The sequence below is a fragment of the Crocodylus siamensis genome, chromosome 3, assembly GCF_052110815.1.
Source record: "Crocodylus siamensis isolate JL-2025a chromosome 3, ASM5211081v1, whole genome shotgun sequence".
In the NCBI taxonomy this organism is placed as follows: domain Eukaryota; kingdom Metazoa; phylum Chordata; order Crocodylia; family Crocodylidae; genus Crocodylus; species Crocodylus siamensis.
In genome coordinates, this window is record NC_143397.1 from 128,488,889 (window position 1) to 128,507,650 (window position 18,762).

Sequence of the window (18,762 nt, forward strand, 5' to 3'; positions counted from 1 at the left end):
TTCATACACAATGCACTTATTGAGCTATCTATGCAATAACTAACCCAACTTTTCTTTTTGTTTCGCAGCAAAGCATTTTTTCATCCATTCTGCAAAGCCTCTCCCCAGTCAAAGTGTGCATACATTGTTAATCTGTTTCAAGAACTACAGCATGCAATACTCAAAGTTCAGTCAAGTAATTCAATAATTCAGTATTTTTATACAGTTCCCAAATGAATAAAAAAAAAAAGGAGGAGAGTCAACAAATAGGTATACTGCATGTTAAAGATCATCTGAAGGGACTTTTCTTTAACTGCAATATTCTCATAATTAAGATAAGAAGCAGATCTTCAGAAGCACCCATGGTCAGAAGCACAAATCCCATTGCTGGTATTTCCAAAGCATACACTAGACTTTCAACGTCTGTATCATTGCCAAGCCAGCCCTCAAATGGGAAGTATTAAAGCCACAGCTCTACTTGTCCTTCAATGAGGTAAAATAAAAGAGGCAAAAATTATAACTTTGTGCAGTTCTGAAAATCTAAGTGCATTTTGTCAGAAATATTTGGGAATTAAGAACATTTTAACAAAACATCTTGTGGAAGGCAGGGCTTTCGGTTGATCTTTAAAATGACTGTGAACATCAATATAAAAACAAGTGTCTTGCTCTTTGAAACAAGAGTATATTTACATCTTCCAAAGTTTAAAAGAAAACACAACAAAAAACCAAACAAAACTAAAACCACATTTCTTCTGCCCAGATTCAACACTTTCACCAGAAACAAGTCCTTATGAAGAGCCTCTAAGACCAAAGGAAAAGAAAATCTTTTGTATATTATTTTCAACTCCTGACCTTATCAAATTGACATTTGCATTTCTGTTTTAGCCAGCTGGCTCTTAAACCGTACCTAGTGGTGTTTTGTACATAGTTATTGGCCAGTTTTTCCTTAAGCTTCCAAACTGCTCACCATTTTTAGTAAAGTGGGTTCTCCTTACCCATGTCTTATAGCAAAAATACAGCTATACAAAAAAGATGCAAGACACTAAAAAAATAGGTTTTTTATAGAATACTCTGTTACCGTATCAATTCATCAGTGACTATAAAATGGTTAGAATCATTCCAGAAGTCACCTTGCAGTTAATAGGGGCTTTCGTTTGGAAGTTCTCCTCACTTTTTTTTTCATGTGTGGGATACTTTGGATCCATTTATATTTTTTCCATCCACAACTGAGAATTAACAACATTCCAGCATGCCTCTGTATCGGCAAGTGCTCTTTGCAGTCCAGGTACCTGACGATGATTGATGAAGCTGTCAGGCCCACAGTAGCGGATAGAGCAGTTTGGCAGGAATTCAGTGTTATTGAAAGAAATCTCAAATACTTATTCCATCTCCTCTGCTAACTTTAATCACATTATCAACATGCTGCCAGAAACGGGGGTTTGACACCAAGCCATGAACGTACACAAGCAACCATTGTCAGCATATTGCATTTGCAACACAGATAACGACCAAAGACTGTTTTTTTTACCAGTTTCTATTTTATATTGCATAGTAGTTAAAATATTTGAGAAAATTTCCTGTACCTCAAGTTAGTTTGCATCAAGTTTCATCAATGTTATTGCATTTCATTTTACATGGTTTACAAAAGGATAATTAAGCTTTAAGTTCTTTAATGATATTGCTATTCAATGTCAATTTCAAATAAGGTAAAAGGAACAGTAATGACAGGAGCTGCACAAGTCCCATAATACGCGTTAATAAGAACACAAAGTAATACTGTAGATGTTTCACCTTTAACACCACTTTCACTACTGACAAAAACAGAGATTGAGATCTCTCCCCAACTGTTGTAAGGTTTTTTACAACAGGTTACAGGTAGTAGGTTTGAACAAAGCAGACAATACTGAGAGTGCCACCAGAATGACCAATACTTAAACATTTTACTGAATAAAATACAAATGGAAGGACTGATGCACTTTTGAAAGTCACCCTCTGTCTTCTTTTGGCTGCTTAGAATTGAAAAGCTAAAGAGTTGTGAGCCAGTCGTACAGAGGAGTCACTGTAGCCCAAGATCTCTTAAGGTGTGTTTGCTATAGAGTGAGCAGTTTATGCTTAACCACTACTTTATAAAACATACAACATACAAATCCAAAAAATACAACCATAACTGCAGCCGAGCTTAATACATTTTGGTCTTTCACCACTGAACTTGCAAAATGCACTCGCTCTATTCTGCAATACCAGCTGGTTTTTTTCAAGCTAGTGAGTGGAATTTATGTGCTTGTTCATTCTCTGCCTTTTATGACTGGTACCTAGCTCTTTTGGGATGGAGCTCTAGCTCTGGACTGACAGAATAAAGACTCTATTGGACTTTCTTCCCCCACAAGACAACTTTGTCTTCGTAAGCCAAAGAATTCCAGTTTGCAACTTCTTGAACTGATATAGTGGTTCCACCTGCTCCACAAACTAAGAAATACTGGCACTCTAGTCATCCTGAAAAAACAAAGCTTGTAGAGGCACTTAAAGTTAGAGGTATGTAAAACTTCCCAAACCAAACTTGTTATACAGGAGAATTGTGGGTTTTTTGCCATTTTGAATAGGCTTTCTGAAACAGCCTCAATATTGAACAGTCTGAAACAAGAGTGTATGGGAACAGAAAAAGGTATTACTGAAAAAGGAAAGTTCTTAGAAAGAAACATATTTAGCCAAGTCCTTCTCCATGTCTACATATTGGTCTTTAAGGCGTTCCATTGCTTTTCTGTGCTCTTCATCCACTTCTGCTTGTTTGTTTTGCTGTTCTTCCAGAAACGCTTCCCAGAGTGCCGTGCGCTGCTTTTCACCAGCCATTAGCTTGTCAGTCTGAACCTACAAGGAATAGAAAGAATTTATAAGAATAATTTCTAGATGAAGACAGTGGATTAATGCAAACGGGTAATGCAACAACTACCAATCCACTTGTGCTACAACCTAAGTAATTTTTCTGGTGCCAGTAGTTACCTTAAAAGTACTTTCCCTAAAGCTACTCTAGCTCTTACTACGGACTCACTTCCAAGTCGATATTTTGCTTGAAAAAGTACGTTTGATCAGAGGACTGTTCAATATTGGTATTCAATATTTGTAACCTTTGTTTTAATTACATAAACTACAGGTACCTGAAGTAGGCATGGACACGGTTTCTTATCCATGTTGAAAAAAACTGCCAACAACTCTCACAGGCTAAGAAAATCCATTATTTGAAGAAGTAGTTTTTTGGCTACTTCTGTAGGGCTTGGAGACTGGAAGGAAAATGGAAGTTGACCACAGCTCACTTTAAAAAGTCTTCATCAACAAGTCCTTTATGACCACCTAGGGAGTGAAGTGCCAATTCTATGGTTTACAGTGCCTTCACTATAGTCTAGCTTAGCAAGGCTGATATTGGACCCATGATATTTCACATCTGAGAAAGGAAGACATGATATTTTCAAGTTAAATTCTTTCATTAATGGCAGGTACTTGCACTGGGGACTCCTGCCTTCCAGTCACGAGCTAGGAGTGTCTTCAAGTACCTGTAAGTAAGGACATACCTAGTCTGAGATGGCTGCCCACCAATTTTGTGGGCAGAACAAGGGCTTGGCAGCCATTTTGTGCACAGAGCATGGTACCCCCCCATCCCCACCTCTGACTGGTTGATGGGCCTCAATGTCCCTGACCCTCTTTGCTGTGAGTGCTGTCCATCGTACAGCCAAACCTCTCATCAGTGATTGGTGGCGGGGGACGGGAACCACATTACAGGCAGCCCTTGCAGCCAATCAGCAGCTAAGGGCGAGTGCGGCAGCCCTCCCTCCTCCCATCTTGCTGGCAGCCCTCCCTCCTCAGTTCCCTGCCCTGGAGGGGTGCTGCAGCACCTTGTGGACTGGGAAGCCTACATTTTATTTTCAGTAAGTTATTCCCTGCGCCCCCCCACGATTTCACAAAATATACGAAATCATGACTTTGGTAGGTACCTACTCGTAAGCATGAAAACACATCTTTGCTTCTTGTAATGGCTGAAATACCAGTACTATAAACAGTGAACACCTCAATGTTTCAGCACAGCCATCAGACCAAAGATGGTTAACGTAAGAGTATATACCTGTTGTCTGCTTCAACACACCCGTCACTGATTAGGTCCATTTTTCTATTGGTTACTACTGTTACTCTGTACCTCAAGAAAAAGCATGAGTGTCTGCCTTTCTGAAACAAGAATATGCTTTTAAAGCTAATTATTTTGCTTTATAATGCCCAGGTTCAACATTTTCACCAAAAACAAGTCCTGATGAAAGAGCCTGTAAGACCAAAGGAAAAGAGCATCTTCTGTATGCTATTTTCATGTTTTGACCTTATCAAATTGGCAGTTTGTGCTTCTGTTTTAGCCAGCTGGCTCTTACACTGTGCCTCATGGTGGTTTATACATCGTTATTGGACAACTCTTCCTTAAGCTTCCACATCGCTCACCGCCTTTGATAAAGAGGGTTCTCATTGCCTCTGTGTCTTAGAACAAAATACAGCTACACGAAAAGATGTATGACACTCACACACAAAAGACAGGCTTTTATATTAGTTGTGTCATATACAGCTGTCACGGGGTGGGGTCCCAGGAGCGGCCGTGATCTCTCCTGGCACCCCTACCGTGCCAAGTTAGCATCCAAGCATCCTCGTTCTCGCCCGCCACGTCTTCGCTGGTAATATTATTAAAGGGAGGCTGCCTTTTCTGTCCTCCTTGGCACAGTACCCCTTGGCGTACTCCCGCCAGTACCCTGTCTATCGATGATTCTGTGCACTCCCGCCACGGGGCTATGCGTGGCTCCTACCACCCCTTATACCATGCCCCAAGCCTCTCAGACGTACCAGACGTTGTCGCGTCTATTGTCTTTTCATAGCGGCCCTCTCCGGGGCCTCTCCCCCTACGCTCGCCCTCTCCGGGGCTTCTTATTCCTGTATGCCCTCCCTGGGGCTCACTGCGATACTCTTGCTCTCCCTGGGGCTCTACTCGTGCCCAAGCCTGCACTGGGGCCTTGCTCGCGACTCCCGCAATCAGGGCTCAGGTGGCCATAGCCATGCCTGGCCCCCAGACCCGTCTTCTCGTGTCACTCACCCGCACTGGGCTCCTCACTGGGGCCAGGGTCTATACAACCCCCAAAACGCGGCACCCTCTCTGGCGCCAGGAACCCCCACGCTACTGGGGAGCTCCCATGAGGCCTCCTCCAACCCCTACAGCCTCACCCGGTCCTCCGGTGTAACAGTAACCAAAACCATAAGCGAAGCGGCTGTAACACAAAACCCAAGCCTCCTAGCCGAAATGCAAACTCTAGCCCTCTGGCTAAACCTCCTTCAAACCCCTACCAGGGCTGGCTCCCCCAGGCCTCAACCGAAGCTGGTCAGGCCATCTAGCTTTTACTCCCGCAGAGCTCTCTCTTTCTCAGCTGCCAGAGGGGAACTGCCTGCTGGGCCTCAGCTTAGGCTGTTTATATAGGCCAGGCCCTGCCTCCTTCCGGTCAGCTGACCGACTGCGGTTGCCCTGGCAACCCACACCTGTCCTTCTTTAGGAGCAGGCACTTCAGTGCCCTGCGACAACAGCCCATGGGCTGGATTTGGTCTGTGGAGCCATATGATCCAACCCATGCGTCTCGGACTGACCCTGAAAACTGCAAACGGCGCAGATTCCGTTTGGAGCGCGGCACCCACGCTGGACCAGGTCTGCATGCTGGCTCTGGGGCCAGTCCAGACTGGGATGCGACAGACATCCAGGGCCAGTTTGGTGGGGAGCTGCATGCTGGCCTCCTGTACTGTGTGCACCATGTGCCAGCCCAGGGGCTTGCTCTGCATACGGTGTGTGGGCTAGATCTGGTACTGCATGCAGCGCAGGGGGTTGGTCCAGGGCATGTGGTGCCCCACTGGAACGGCTCTTCACTCCAGCTCCGGTGCACATGGGCAGCCTGGACCCCCAATCCAAAGAGGCCCCAGAACTAGTGTACATAGCTGGTGAAGACCAGGCACCACATGTAACACATGCCCCAGACTAAACCCATGTTGTGCAGAACCAGGTACAGCCTGCATACGATGTGCAAAGCAAACCCCAAGGCTGGCAAGTGCTGCATGTAGTGTGCAGGCTGGACTTGGTACCACAGACACTAGATGCATCATAGAAGGTTGATCCCTATCCAGCCCACAGAACAGCCCCAAGTCCCTCATCCAGCCCTGTGGGGCCAGATAAGTTTGACACCTTTGATTTATACCAATAAAACAGAAGCCACAATAGATTTACAGAGTAGCTTCCCCTCTAGTTGCTATTTCTCCACCCTACATCTTAGTTTCATGTAAGCACAATCACAGTATAAACACTAATTTTGCCACAAAGTACTCTGAGAACACCACTACATTATCACTGCAAAGTTTGGCATACATCCTATTCAAAACAGGAGAGCCATTAAAAATACGTGCACTACCGGAGAGCTGGAATTTCTACCTCCATTAAAAATAGAAACCAACAGTTTTTGAAACATCAATGAATTATTTATACACAGATAAGTACAAGATCTGAATGGTTACAGAGTGCCTACCTGCAAGTAACCACAAACCAAACCGGATTAGATCGTGCTTCTGACAACATGAATGATTTTGCAGGGGAACATAAAACATATGGTGGTACTAGCTGCTTCCATATTCTGCAATACCATTTTCCCCAAGGGTAAAAGGATTGAGCAGATTACATCATTAAATACATTTAGGGAACTTTAGCTATCTAGGTTATGGGTACAGAAAACACTGGTCAAAAAGCTAAAAAGGTTTCTCTTTGCACCATCTGTCTGTAGTTTATTCTAACACAAGAGACATGACATTAACAAATAAAGTGACATTAACAGTCAGGCTCTTCCAAATGTGATTAAGTAGAAGTTTAAACAATTTAATACCAAGGAACAAATAGCTACTTAACTTTTAATTAAATTAATGTAGGCAACATACTACTGAGAAAGGATGCTTCTTTAAAAAGGACTGAGACTTAAATTACACAGAACAATATTTGCACACAAAATAAGAAGGCATAAATGCTGCAATTGAATTCTTTGATACAAGTGAAAATGTGTAGATACAAATAGTACAAGTTAAATCTAAAACTTTCTTATTTTTGTAATGTCATCTTTTCTATGTCAGAGAAAAACAGTAACAGATACACTAATTTGGTGTACCTTTTGTACAGTTGATCCTGAAGATTAAAAGCAAGGCTGATTAGGTTTAAAAGTCTTGACATGTGATCCAATTTTCTAGATAATTTATTTGCCAGTGATGAAAAATCCAAGAAAAACAAAGCTTCCCTGAAGTGCCCAGTAAAGCTGTATGCAGCATCCAAAAACTATACTATTCATATATGAAACTAAACTGTAAAAAATGAGATTATACAGTAGATTGTTTTCTTCTCAAGAGCTTCCAGGAGAAAGGAGAGATGCTAGGAATTTTCACCATTGGTTAAGGATTTTAATGGAAATGTTTCAGGTCTTGCTCATACTAGATTTCAAAAGAACTAAAAAAAAAAAAAAGAAGGGAAACTTCCCATTACACCTACTTCAGTAGAACGCAATATTGACACACTGGAAGGATTGATGCATTAACTAGTTCATATTGTTCTGCATGCAAAAAAAAGGTAACTTAAAGATAGCCAAGTCTCGGACAACCAGAAACAAGCAAAAACATAGTGCCTGTCTTTATTAAAAAAGAAAGAAGGATCCAGGAAATTACAGACTGGTTGGTTTAACCTTGATACTTGCAAAGATTCTGGAGCAGATTATTAAAAACGTATTTCTAAGCACTGAGAGCAGGGGTGCTTAACCTTTTGGCCCTGCCACAGGCCAGTAAGCGGTACAGGACAGACTGAACCCCACACACCAGGCTCAGGCCCTGGGCCTGGCACCATCCCCTCCCTACATCAAGCACAAAGAACAAGACCTGGGGCCACCCAAACAAAGTTATTCAAATATGAAAATTCACTTAAAGCTTTTCAACAACCTTAAGCAGCCAGAAAGATTTTAATGTAGATATGACATATCTATTGTAAAGTATATAATTTACACATGAATTGTTTTCTATATCTAAACATACATACATACATACTGTTAATCCACATTATCTTGCCCATACAGTATATTCAAAGAGGTATATCAGGCTAAAGTCATTCTTAAAATCTGCTTGTTGAAATTTCACAATCAATATAGTTATGTGATTTCTTGAACTCTAGCCAAAGACCACCATCTGTCAATTCTGGATGTCAAGGTTTAAATTAAGTTAGCTTTTGAAGATCTATATAATACTTTTTGTATTATCAGCTTAAAGTTAATTGTATGCTTGGCTAGTAAATTTGTATAACACATTTGCAAGTCTGAAGAAAAGAAACAGGTTATTTTCATTTTAGAAGAGTGCAATTCCAAGTTATTTCCAACTAAGATAGTTGGTTCTTTGGAAATCTCCATACCCACATCCTCTTTATATTTCTAACACTTCAAAGTCCAACCACTCAAAAACCTAAAGCTTAATTCTACGCTTCATAATAAATTAGAAATTAATGCAAGTACTAGCTTTTTAGGCCTAAAGGCTGTGGACAAACATACTGCTTAGAGCATCCTAAACACACTGTAAACCCCAAGGGTCCTAGAGACCCTTTAGGACTGGTTTAAACTTCCTGGAACTTTTCAAAAGTACACTGAGATAATCAAGTATTATTTGAAGCTAGTCCTCCTTGAACTGGTTCAGTGTTACACATGGACACAGCCCATTATGCCTAGCATCTGGTCAGTCCTCTGGGAATCCCAAACTACACCATTCTCCCTCTAAAAACCCATGTAGGGCAATGGGGCTACTCTGAGATACAGTCAAGACTCTACTGCTGAAAGATGTATTGACTACAGAGACCACAGTCTACAGTGGTAGGGAAACAGAAAGCTTGTGCAACAGTTTAACTTCCCTGCTAGGGAATCTGGGCAGGGAACCCAGGTTTATTTGAGGTGGGAGCAGGTTGCTAGGTTGGGAGGATGCGAGCTTTGTGGCCCCTGCTTGTGGTGGGTGGGTGGTTGCGTCTGTAACAGTAAAGCCCTGTCATCTGCTGGGTGGTGGTGATGGGGGAAAACAGAGCCATTCTGCAATGCTCACTTAACAGAACAGAATGGTTGTCAATCCCATGCCTCATGTGAATTAGCTCACTAAGTGTTGTTCCTTGCTCTGGGCTGCATGCCAGTGGCTATCCCAGCCCTGAAGGTTCCACCCCGCACACAGGGGAGTTCTTGGGGGAGCCTCAGACCAGCTAGCCCCCTGGGTACCATGTGCCACAGAGTTTCCAGACACCTCACAACCTCATCCACTCCAACCCCCTGCCCTAATCCAGATCCTTCTTCCCTTTCTAGGGGAATCTGGAGAAACTCTGGATAGACCCCTAAAAAGTATGATGGTCTGGGTACTCTACTCCTCACCCCGCAGTGGCATTTTAGCAGCAATGCAATCCATAAAATATGAGAACACTTAGAAGCGTATGTGTGGACACTTCTGTCCAGGGACATTTGTGAACAGGTTCCTAATCACTGATATTCTTGGAAAGGTTCAAGTGTTATACCCAAAGATTCACAGTTGTGAGTCATTAGTTGATTTTACATTTGTCCTTAGTGCTGAATAAAAAAATACACAGCCCAGTTCACAATATGCAATGTTACATGGCTAATGCCTTCCCAGAAGCTTAAAGATTTCTAGTTACTACTATGAACTAGATATTAACAATATAGAAAAAAACCCAAAACACTAAAGCTATGTGCATACTAAAGTTTGCTGACATGGGCCTGATAGCCAAAAAAAGAAAAAGAAAAAGAAAAAAAAGGTGTGTAGAGATCTAAATCCATTCATAATTGGTATAACTCAATACTTATTTTTAAAGTTCCTATTAAGGAAAAAAGAAAAGTAATAGAAATGTTCACAATGCATTAGCTCCAATAATTACTACTACTTTGAGAATATGTATATGAAAGTAGTTCTGGTGACCTAAGTAAAGTAGGTCTAAGGAATCTTGCATCAGGAGATAGGTCTCTACTCCTTCTATCCTTCTAGATGAGATCCACTCTAAAGCCTAAATCCAAGAAGCAGTATTAACTGAAAGCATGGATGCTGTTTTAAGGGTCCTTGCATACCCTTCTATGTTGAAGAGATTTCCAGCACATATAAGCAAGCCATTTTAGATCTTGTAGAGTGTATCTTCAAATTTTGCTGGTATTCAGATCATGTGCATGCTCATATCAGGTATGCATGCAGTCCAATACAATCTGACAATTCTGGCATTGAAGTGGACTGCCCTCCTAGCATAACTTCCATAAACTACATATATTCTGGAGATCTACAGATTTATTATTCACTTCAGAACTTAGGGCCTTCTTAATATTTAGATAATATTTAGTAATTAAGCCATCCCATATACTGACCTAGGGTTGAATGAAGAGAAATCTCAGGCACATTAATGGACTATCATGCACCGTGGAGTAGGTGGTCGGACTGGCAATTTGTACACACTGTTAGCCAAAGAACCAAGGGGCAGTGGGTCAGAATTTGAGCCAGGGTCAAAATGCTAGGCAGCGCAAGGTTAAGGAGAAAGCCAGGTCAGTTCTGAGCCATGAAGCAGAAGCAAAAGTTGAAGTCTGAGCAGGGTCAGCAATGTATGATTAGATCTAGAAGCAGAGCAAGGAGGCAAAGGAACAATGGGGTGGGGTCCAATGGCAGCAGGAGTCTTGATATTCAGACAGCTTCCCCAGAAAACAAGTAGCCTTATATAGGGAGGAGCATCCAATCAGGGCCAACAGTGGAAGGCCTTTCGGGAGGTGGGGGAAGGAGGGCTTTCTTTGTCAGTCTGCCTTCCTTTGTGAGCTGCAGCCTAGTGAAGGGCTAAGCTGGTGTTCGGTCCCTGAGCCCCAGGATTCATGGTTTGGGATTGGGTCCCAACACCAATTTAAGTGGAAGTCAGGAGGTCCTCTGCAGGGATGAATATAGAATTGAACAAGTCCACCATTTAGAGCTCTCATAAGCTCTCTGGATCAACATGACCATCATCAAAAGGACAATCTTTAGTAAGAGAGGGTGCACGGTGCTTTTGTTCAAGTCATCAGGGCTTTTGTAAGGTCCACAAACTCTTGATTACATCTTCTCCATACTCTTGTTTCCTTGTACTGCACCAAATATTTTCCTTTGTACCTTGTTTTTAAACACTGAAGATGTCTTCCACTTGCTTTGTCAGTGTCCAGGATTCACATCCATAAAAAAGAACAGGTTAAACAATTTATAAAGCTGGGGTATAAGGTCTGTTGAGACTTTCCTTGATGCCATTATTTTATCCAGGTTCAACAAGCATATAATAGCACTGTAAATTCTTGCCTCAATTTCTTCAATTATTTGATTGTCCTCAATATCTGATTGTTCCTGAATATTTACATTTTCCTAAATTTTCCACATTGTCATTCCCTATCCTTATGTTCGTTCCTGTGATCTTGAAATTTATTTCTGGATGTGACCATGTATTTAATTTTCCTGGCATTGACAGCTAGCCCAGCTTTTTTGGCGTTTTGACTACGATCTCTGTATTCTTTTGTGCCATTTCCATTTCCTCTCCTATTACGCATGTGCAAAAAGCTGGCACAGTCCATTCAGCTTCAGACCTTTTCCTCCTTCTTCAGTGGTTCATAACTTTCTCAAGCATCAAGCTGAAAGGCACTGGTGACAGTGCATCCCCTTGTTTGAGCCTGCTATTTTTTTGCATTTACCAGGGAAAGGGGGACTAGGCAGGCCAGTGATGGGGGGACCTGCTGCTGCTGTGGTAGCACTGGTGCCTGCAAGCAGAGCTGCAATCCCAGGTCCCAGCTGCATTTCTGCTCTGATCCGTATGAACAAGCCTGGTCTGCCTCCTGCACTCACTGGACAGCTGGGTCTGGGAATGGAGGGTGCCACTTGAGCCGACCGCAGCCTTCCCTCCTTGGAGGAGAGGTAAGAAGAGCAAAGCATTGTGGGATGCTAGGAAGCAATATACCCTCTGTAGTACTACAAACAACTGTTTAGAGCTGGGGTCAGCAACCCCCGGCACACGTGCCAAGTATGGCACACAAGGCAATTTTGCTTGGCACATCACCACCAGCCCGAGGAGCTCAGGCTGCTCCCAGCAGGCAGCTGGGAGGCTGCAAGCCCTGGTGCAAGCAGACCGGGCTCTGTGGGCCAGCTGCAGCCAGGAGACTGCAAACAGCTGCTCCGGGCTCCAGCATGTCAGCACTCCATCACCTTCCAAGGTAGACATTGTGGGTTAAGGCATTCTAGCCAAAAAACGTTGCCTACTCCTGGTTTAGACATCACGAGTCACACTATAAAGTGTAGCACTACAGGGGAGTCACACATCTGTCCCTTCAACTCTTATAAGTGCTGCAAATGTAACATCTGTTAACAGCCTACTACCACCCAAATGTGTGACAATTCAAATGCCTTGCGACCAGGGATTCTGGCTTTCCCTGATAAAAAGAAAATCGCAAATTCTCTGACAAAAACCCCAAAACCTGTGATTAAAATTAAATGCCTTCCATAGACCCCCTAGCCCTGTTGGAGCCCTTACTCCCCCCCCACAGTCTCCTCAACCCTACTGGTGCCCCTCACTCCCCCTGGAACAGCCTCCCAGTCCCCCAGACATAGTCACAGACATAGACCCACAGATGCAGGCACACACACGCAGGCGCACACCCCAGCAGCTAAGTATGCATGCGGGGGAATGGGTGCGGTGCGGCAGGGGAAAGGGAAGGGGCTGGGGGGGGGGTGCAGATCAATGTGGTGGGGGGGGAAGGAGGTGTCTGTGCCCGCTCCTAGGAGTGGGGCTGGTGGGAGAGGGCAGCGGTGCCCCTCTGTGGGCTGCACATGGGAAGCCAGATGGCGGGGGGGTTCACATGGCGGCCACCACTGCATTGCACTGCTGCTGTTGCGCCCTGCACTGCCTACCCGCGGTTGGCCGCACAGCTCTGGGGGCAAGCAGCGCAGCAGCGTGGGGTGTTGGCTGCGTGCCACCCAGCTGGCTGGTAGGTGGAAAGGTGGAGGGTCACATGCAGCAGCTGCCACTGCACCATACTGCCTGCCCATGAAGCCATGCCCACAGAGCTGTGTGACCAGCTGTGGGAAGGCAATGTAGGTCACAGCACCAGCCACTGTGTGCGAACCCCACCGTTCATGGGCATGGCTCCGCAGGCAAGTGGCGTGGCAGCAGCCGCAGTGTGAAAGCCACCACTGCCACCACCACCACGCCGCCTGCCTGGAGAGCCGTGCCTGTGGAGCTGTGCGGCTGGCCACAGGAAGGCAGCATGATAGCAGTCACTGCATGCAAGCTCCCCACCTGCCAGCAAGCCAGGTGGCACATGTGCAGCCCACACACGGTGGCTGCCCCTATACCGCTGCCACTGTGCTCCACGCCACTTGCCTGCAGATCCGTGCCTGTGCAGCTGTGCGGCTGGCTGTGGGAGGGCAGTGTGGGGGCAGCAGTGGAGGTGCAATGCGGTGGCAGCTGCCATGTCTGAACCCGCCACCCTGGATGGTGCACGTCTGGACTGCAGAGGGGCACTGCGGCCCTCGCCCCCCAAGCCCTGGTCCTGGACACAAGGTGCAAGCTGAGGTTGGGGGCAGGAAGGAGCTGTGGTGTGCTGCATGGGGCTGACGACACCCACTGTTCCCCTCCTCCAGGTAAGAAGGAAAATATGGGAACATGCCAGCAGAGAAGCCGCCACCGTATCCCAGAGTGAGCTCCATCCCTGCCCACCCGGAGTGTCCACCCAGCTGGCGGGCACTCCATGTCTTTCCCCAATACCTCCTCACTCCCTTAGCCTCCAGCCAGCTCCCCCTACAGCCCTGCCCCGCAACCCCCAAGCCCTACTTATCTTAGGTTCCAGGAGCGAAGATGGAGCCTCAGCCCAGCCTTGGCTGACTGAGAGGCTTAGGTCCCACCCTTTCCCCCTCTCCCTCCCCCTCTGGGCAGGGTTGGGGGTTTCCTGCCCCTATGCAATCAGCTCTTGCAGGCTGGAACTCAGCCAACCTGCAGAGCTCCTTGCAAAAGGGGGAAATCTGCGGATTTCTCTGCTAAAAGGGAAAATCCGCATTTTCTTTGATAAAAATGAGAAATCCATGATTTTCTCTGTTTTTATGTGGGAAATGGAAAACCCAGATCCCTGCTTATGATACTTCTTAGTTATGTGGTCAAAATTTTACCCCACAAGATCCTTGCCTTCTTCAGTATACAAAATAGATAAACTGATGCAGGGTCCCACTGAATGAAGCTGTTGTCTGCAGGACCCCATATCTTATTCCTTGTTTTAATAAAAAACTGGAAATACACAATAATTCTACCCTGTGCAATCTAAATTATTTTGGCTTGTTCCTTTTGGATAGTCCTTTAGTTATCCAGCAGAGGAGCTGCTGTGGCATAATCTCACTTCATTCTGAGCACATGGCCCAAATATTTCCATCTCCCTTTCTGGATAACTTTAGGAATAAGGAGCTGTCACTCTTAGACAAATTTTGATAACTGTAATAGATTAATTCTGTTTAACAGTTACCATTTTTAAAAAAAATTTGATCTGTCTACACCTCTACAAGATTGGCAGCTTTCACAACTCTTTGTTAATAAGGGGTTACAATCTAGTTGAACATTCACAATTTGAGCTTAAGAGGAAAAATATTTTGATGAGCAAATCTTAAACTGAGAAAAACATCTATTGCCTTGCAACTAATTACTAAATCGGCCTATGATGTTGGACAGTCCTTCAGACCTTATTCGCCTGTTGCCTGAGCTGTCAAAGTTGAGAAGTCAACAAAATCTAAATCTTTTAGTGTAGGGATTGGCAATCCTTTAGCAGCAGTGGGATGAATTAACACAGCTCAGTCCTCCTCAGGCCAGGGGTGGCAGTTGACAAAGGTGACCTGAGAAAGGGCACAAATGTGTGAAACCTTGTCCAAGAACTCTCATACCTTTTATTGGACCCAACAGTTTAATTATCACAAAGAATTCTCTCTCACCCCTTAAAGGCCCAGACAAAAAGTAGTGAACATCCTGGAGCCAGCTGACTAGACACTCTGGCTTGAACAAGGTGGGCACTCAATTAGGCAGAGCTCCATAGAGCCCTACCTCATTCAATGGATAGTTTAAAAGCTACACACAGCACTTTATGCATCACTTACCCACATGTGTATACATGGGTGACTGGTGCCTCCTCAGCCTGGGAGGGCACCCACAGAAGTCGGCAGTAGTGGGGAGGACAGGGCTGGCGAGCACCCACAGAAGCCAGCATCGGCAGTGGGGGACGGCCCTGTTGGGGGGGCACCTGCCCCTCCGTACCTTCCCTACCAGTCACCTATGTGTGTATACTGTGTAGCATTACTTCATTTAACTGGCAGATTTCAGTAACTGAAAGAAATTGCATCATAGGTAGCTCACAAGTGGAGAGATCCCTTTTCAAATACAAAAGAAAACTAGCTTTTCCTGGCACCCCCAAAGGCACTCCTTGGTGAAAGTCATTTTCCTAATAACTTTTGAGATGTATTAAAAAGTGTGCATGTGCATGCACCCCCCCGCCCCCCAGCCAAAGCAGTTTGTTTTCCAAGAGTAGCAAGAGAGAGAAGAATGGGACAAATGTTTCCCCTTAAGTGACTGAAACAATCAAATTAAAATAACAAAAATAAATAAAAAAAATCACACATACCCGTCCACACCCTGCCAGCATAGAGCAGACTAGGAAAGTTTCAACCTAAGATATTAAAATTTGATTAAAGAAAACTTGAAAACCAACATGCATTAAGCCTGAATGGTAGCTGTTCACTATTGCTCCACTTAGTGTCACCATTTGAGAATGGAGGTTTAATGCAAGGAATATTATATTAACAATCACATAACAGTGCACTCCACCTTTTAAGTTCCATTAAAAAAAGAGAGCAGCAGAACTATAAAAGCAATTAGTTTCTTATCAAGGGGCTCTATAATTATCTACACTGCTGTGTTAAATATAATAAATCTACACACTAGCTGGGTCTGACACTATAAAGTACTCAGGTTCATATGAAGCAGCTATCTTTTCAAAATTGACCATGTAAAGTGTGACATTCTGAAAAGAGGAAGGAAAAATGCAAACATCTGTCGTCACACATCACCGCACGTTTTACTTAATGAAACAGGCTAGAATAGCAGCTTTGATAACTTTCTTAATCACCACAGAATTATGAAGTTCAGTTCTGCAAGTAAAAGATAACAATGGAATACAACTATGAAAGGGGCAGTAGGGAAATCTAGAAGTGCCAGAGGAAACTAATTCTTTGTATTATTTTCCAAATCTGAGGCTTAGAGTAGATGTAATTTAAACAAGCGAACTGCACCACAGTGAGGGATTCCAATGATTCACATGTTCCTATAATATGGCTTTTCAGTAAACCCATCCACAAGTATAAAATGCTTCCTTTTCAGCAAGCAATACATATAATATGCTCAATGTTTTCAACTACCCAGGAAAGCTTTACATTTCCATTCTGGTGGGCTGGTGGGTGTTTTTTGTTCCACAGAAAGAGGGTTTTTTTTTTCTTTTAAAACTTCTATGTGAAAAATACCACACTAAGCAAAGAGGGAAAAAATACTGAAGAGGAAAAATGTTTTAAAAGAAGTTTCCATATGTCAAGAAAGTAAAAGGAAGGGCTGGTGGCTCAATTACCTTTGTGCTCCTAAAACACATTTCTAATTGCTCTATCCTGCTCCTCTACATTTGCAGAAGTCATTCCAAAGCAAGTTGTACTTCTGGCAAGTTGCAATAAAAATGTATTCCTAGGTTTTACTTCACTGAAGGATTTGTAGGTAAGCAAATAAGCTTGCTGTTTGGGGGTCTTATGCTTAGGTTACATTATAAATTCACTTATTTGTCTTTACCTCTCTTTCTTCCTGCTCCCTCTCCTGGAGTTTGTGGATCCTTTGGCTGGCTGCTTGCACTGAAATAAACAAATTGCAGTCAATTAACCAGCTGTCTTAAGTCAAAGGGAAGCCTGCCTGAAAATGGCTTCAACACCAGAGTCCACTGCAAGAGTATCACTCTAAAACAAAGACTGGGTCATCCCCGTCCCCCGCCCCCAACTGGGGTCGCTTACCTGGGGAAAAATGCCTTTGCCAATATCTGCAGGAGGTGTTCTACAGTGCTAACTATGGGGACACAGTACTAAAGTTGTGCCCCTGTGCTTTCCAGGAGCCAATATAGAAAGGCAGCCAACTTTTCTTATACAATATTCTTTAATATTGTTGACAAGTTACAGTAACCTAACTCAGCACCTCAGAAAAGTTCAAACCATCTTGTAAACCAGCGACTAGAAACAGATGGGGCAAATACTATGTTTTGGTTGTTTCTTGGTTATTGGTTTCCTTTTTTTCCATTTTTCATGATTAAATAAAAAAATTCAGTTGGAACCAGTCAATCCTGGTGCTATGAACATGTTTTAGTGATAACATCAACTATATTCACAGCCAATTTCAGATTTATTTAACAACATTCTACATGTTGGGCAGAGTGAAATAAACTCATTTTTCATCAAAGCACTTCTCTTACAAACACAACTTAAATTTCCTGAAATCTCAATTACACTTCTATAATCCTTAAAGCAGTAGTACAGCTTAATTATCTTGCAGTGTTAAAACATTCACAGGTGAGGTACTGATAGCCAGGTTGTACTACCTTTTAAAATACATTAGGATACAGGCTTCATTTACAGCATCACATAATAAGGCTTTTTAACACCTTTATTACAAGCATACTAATTTATGGGCACCCCATACATCTCCCCAGGACAGTCTTAAGGAGCACCAAGGTGAAACTCTGAAAGCAGATGGAATGGAATCAGTTTGATGCAACACTGGCTCCATGCCAATAAGCTCACTCTTCTGGTCTTGGCCCATAGCCTCCCTTGTGTGGTGCTGGGTAAGTGACATCAGTTTCAGAAGCCAGCATGCACAAAGTGAATATGGCTTGCTCCACTGCTTCTCTCCCTAGCACAATGCTGGGTAGAACAGACAGGCCTATACACATCAGGATCCATATAAATCCATATAAGATTAAATAGCATGTTTATGCAACATACTAGAGGTGAAATATTGCAAAAAGTAATAGTGGGAAAGGGAGGGGGAATGGGAACACACCTGGCAAACAATTTATTTAATTGTCTCTTTAGATTAAACTTTGGGGTTACTGCCTAATTTCCTGAATCAGGCAACTGTGCTGCTTGCTGATATGAAAGTATAGAATACAAAAGCACCAACAAAATCACTAAGACAGGGATCTCAGTAGAGAAATTCTTGTATACAAGTAAGCAGTTAACAAGAATGTACCAATGCCAGTTTCCTAGTAATAACAGGAGCCTTCTTTCACAAACATACAAAGTTTGGGATAATACCTAGTTCTTAAATAGCACTTTTCATCTGTAGATCTCCAAGTACTTTATAGAGGTTAGTATCATCACTTCCCATCAGAGAATGGAGGCATCGAGATGTTAAGTGACTTGGCAAAGGGCACCCAAGCAGCACTGTGGCAGAGCCTGGAACTGAAGCTCAGTCCAGTGTTCTAACTACTTGATGACACTGCCTCCCATTACAAATACGTAGGGCAAGTTTGGCTACCCTTCTACAGTATGAAAACCTCTTAGTGAATTCAATGGAAGCTTTTAGAATAACATTAATAGCAGCCAAATTAGGGGAAAATACACTTGTTTCAC

General features: G+C 43.6%; 1 protein-coding gene across 1 annotated transcript in view; it reads right to left on the minus strand.

Annotated features, from left to right (window-relative positions):
- Nucleotides 1-1,366: 1,366 nt before the first annotated feature.
- The window catches only part of BLOC1S5 (biogenesis of lysosomal organelles complex 1 subunit 5), a 29,038-nt gene continuing 11,642 nt past the window's right edge, over nucleotides 1,367-18,762 (minus strand). Inside the window, exons 4-5 of the mRNA XM_090039170.1 lie at nucleotides 16,937-16,995; nucleotides 1,367-2,844 (exon numbers count right to left, since the gene is read on the minus strand). Of these exons, the coding sequence (XP_089895296.1) occupies nucleotides 2,665-2,844; nucleotides 16,937-16,995 (239 nt within the window). The 3' untranslated portion in view covers nucleotides 1,367-2,664. The remainder of the gene's footprint in view (nucleotides 2,845-16,936; nucleotides 16,996-18,762) is intronic.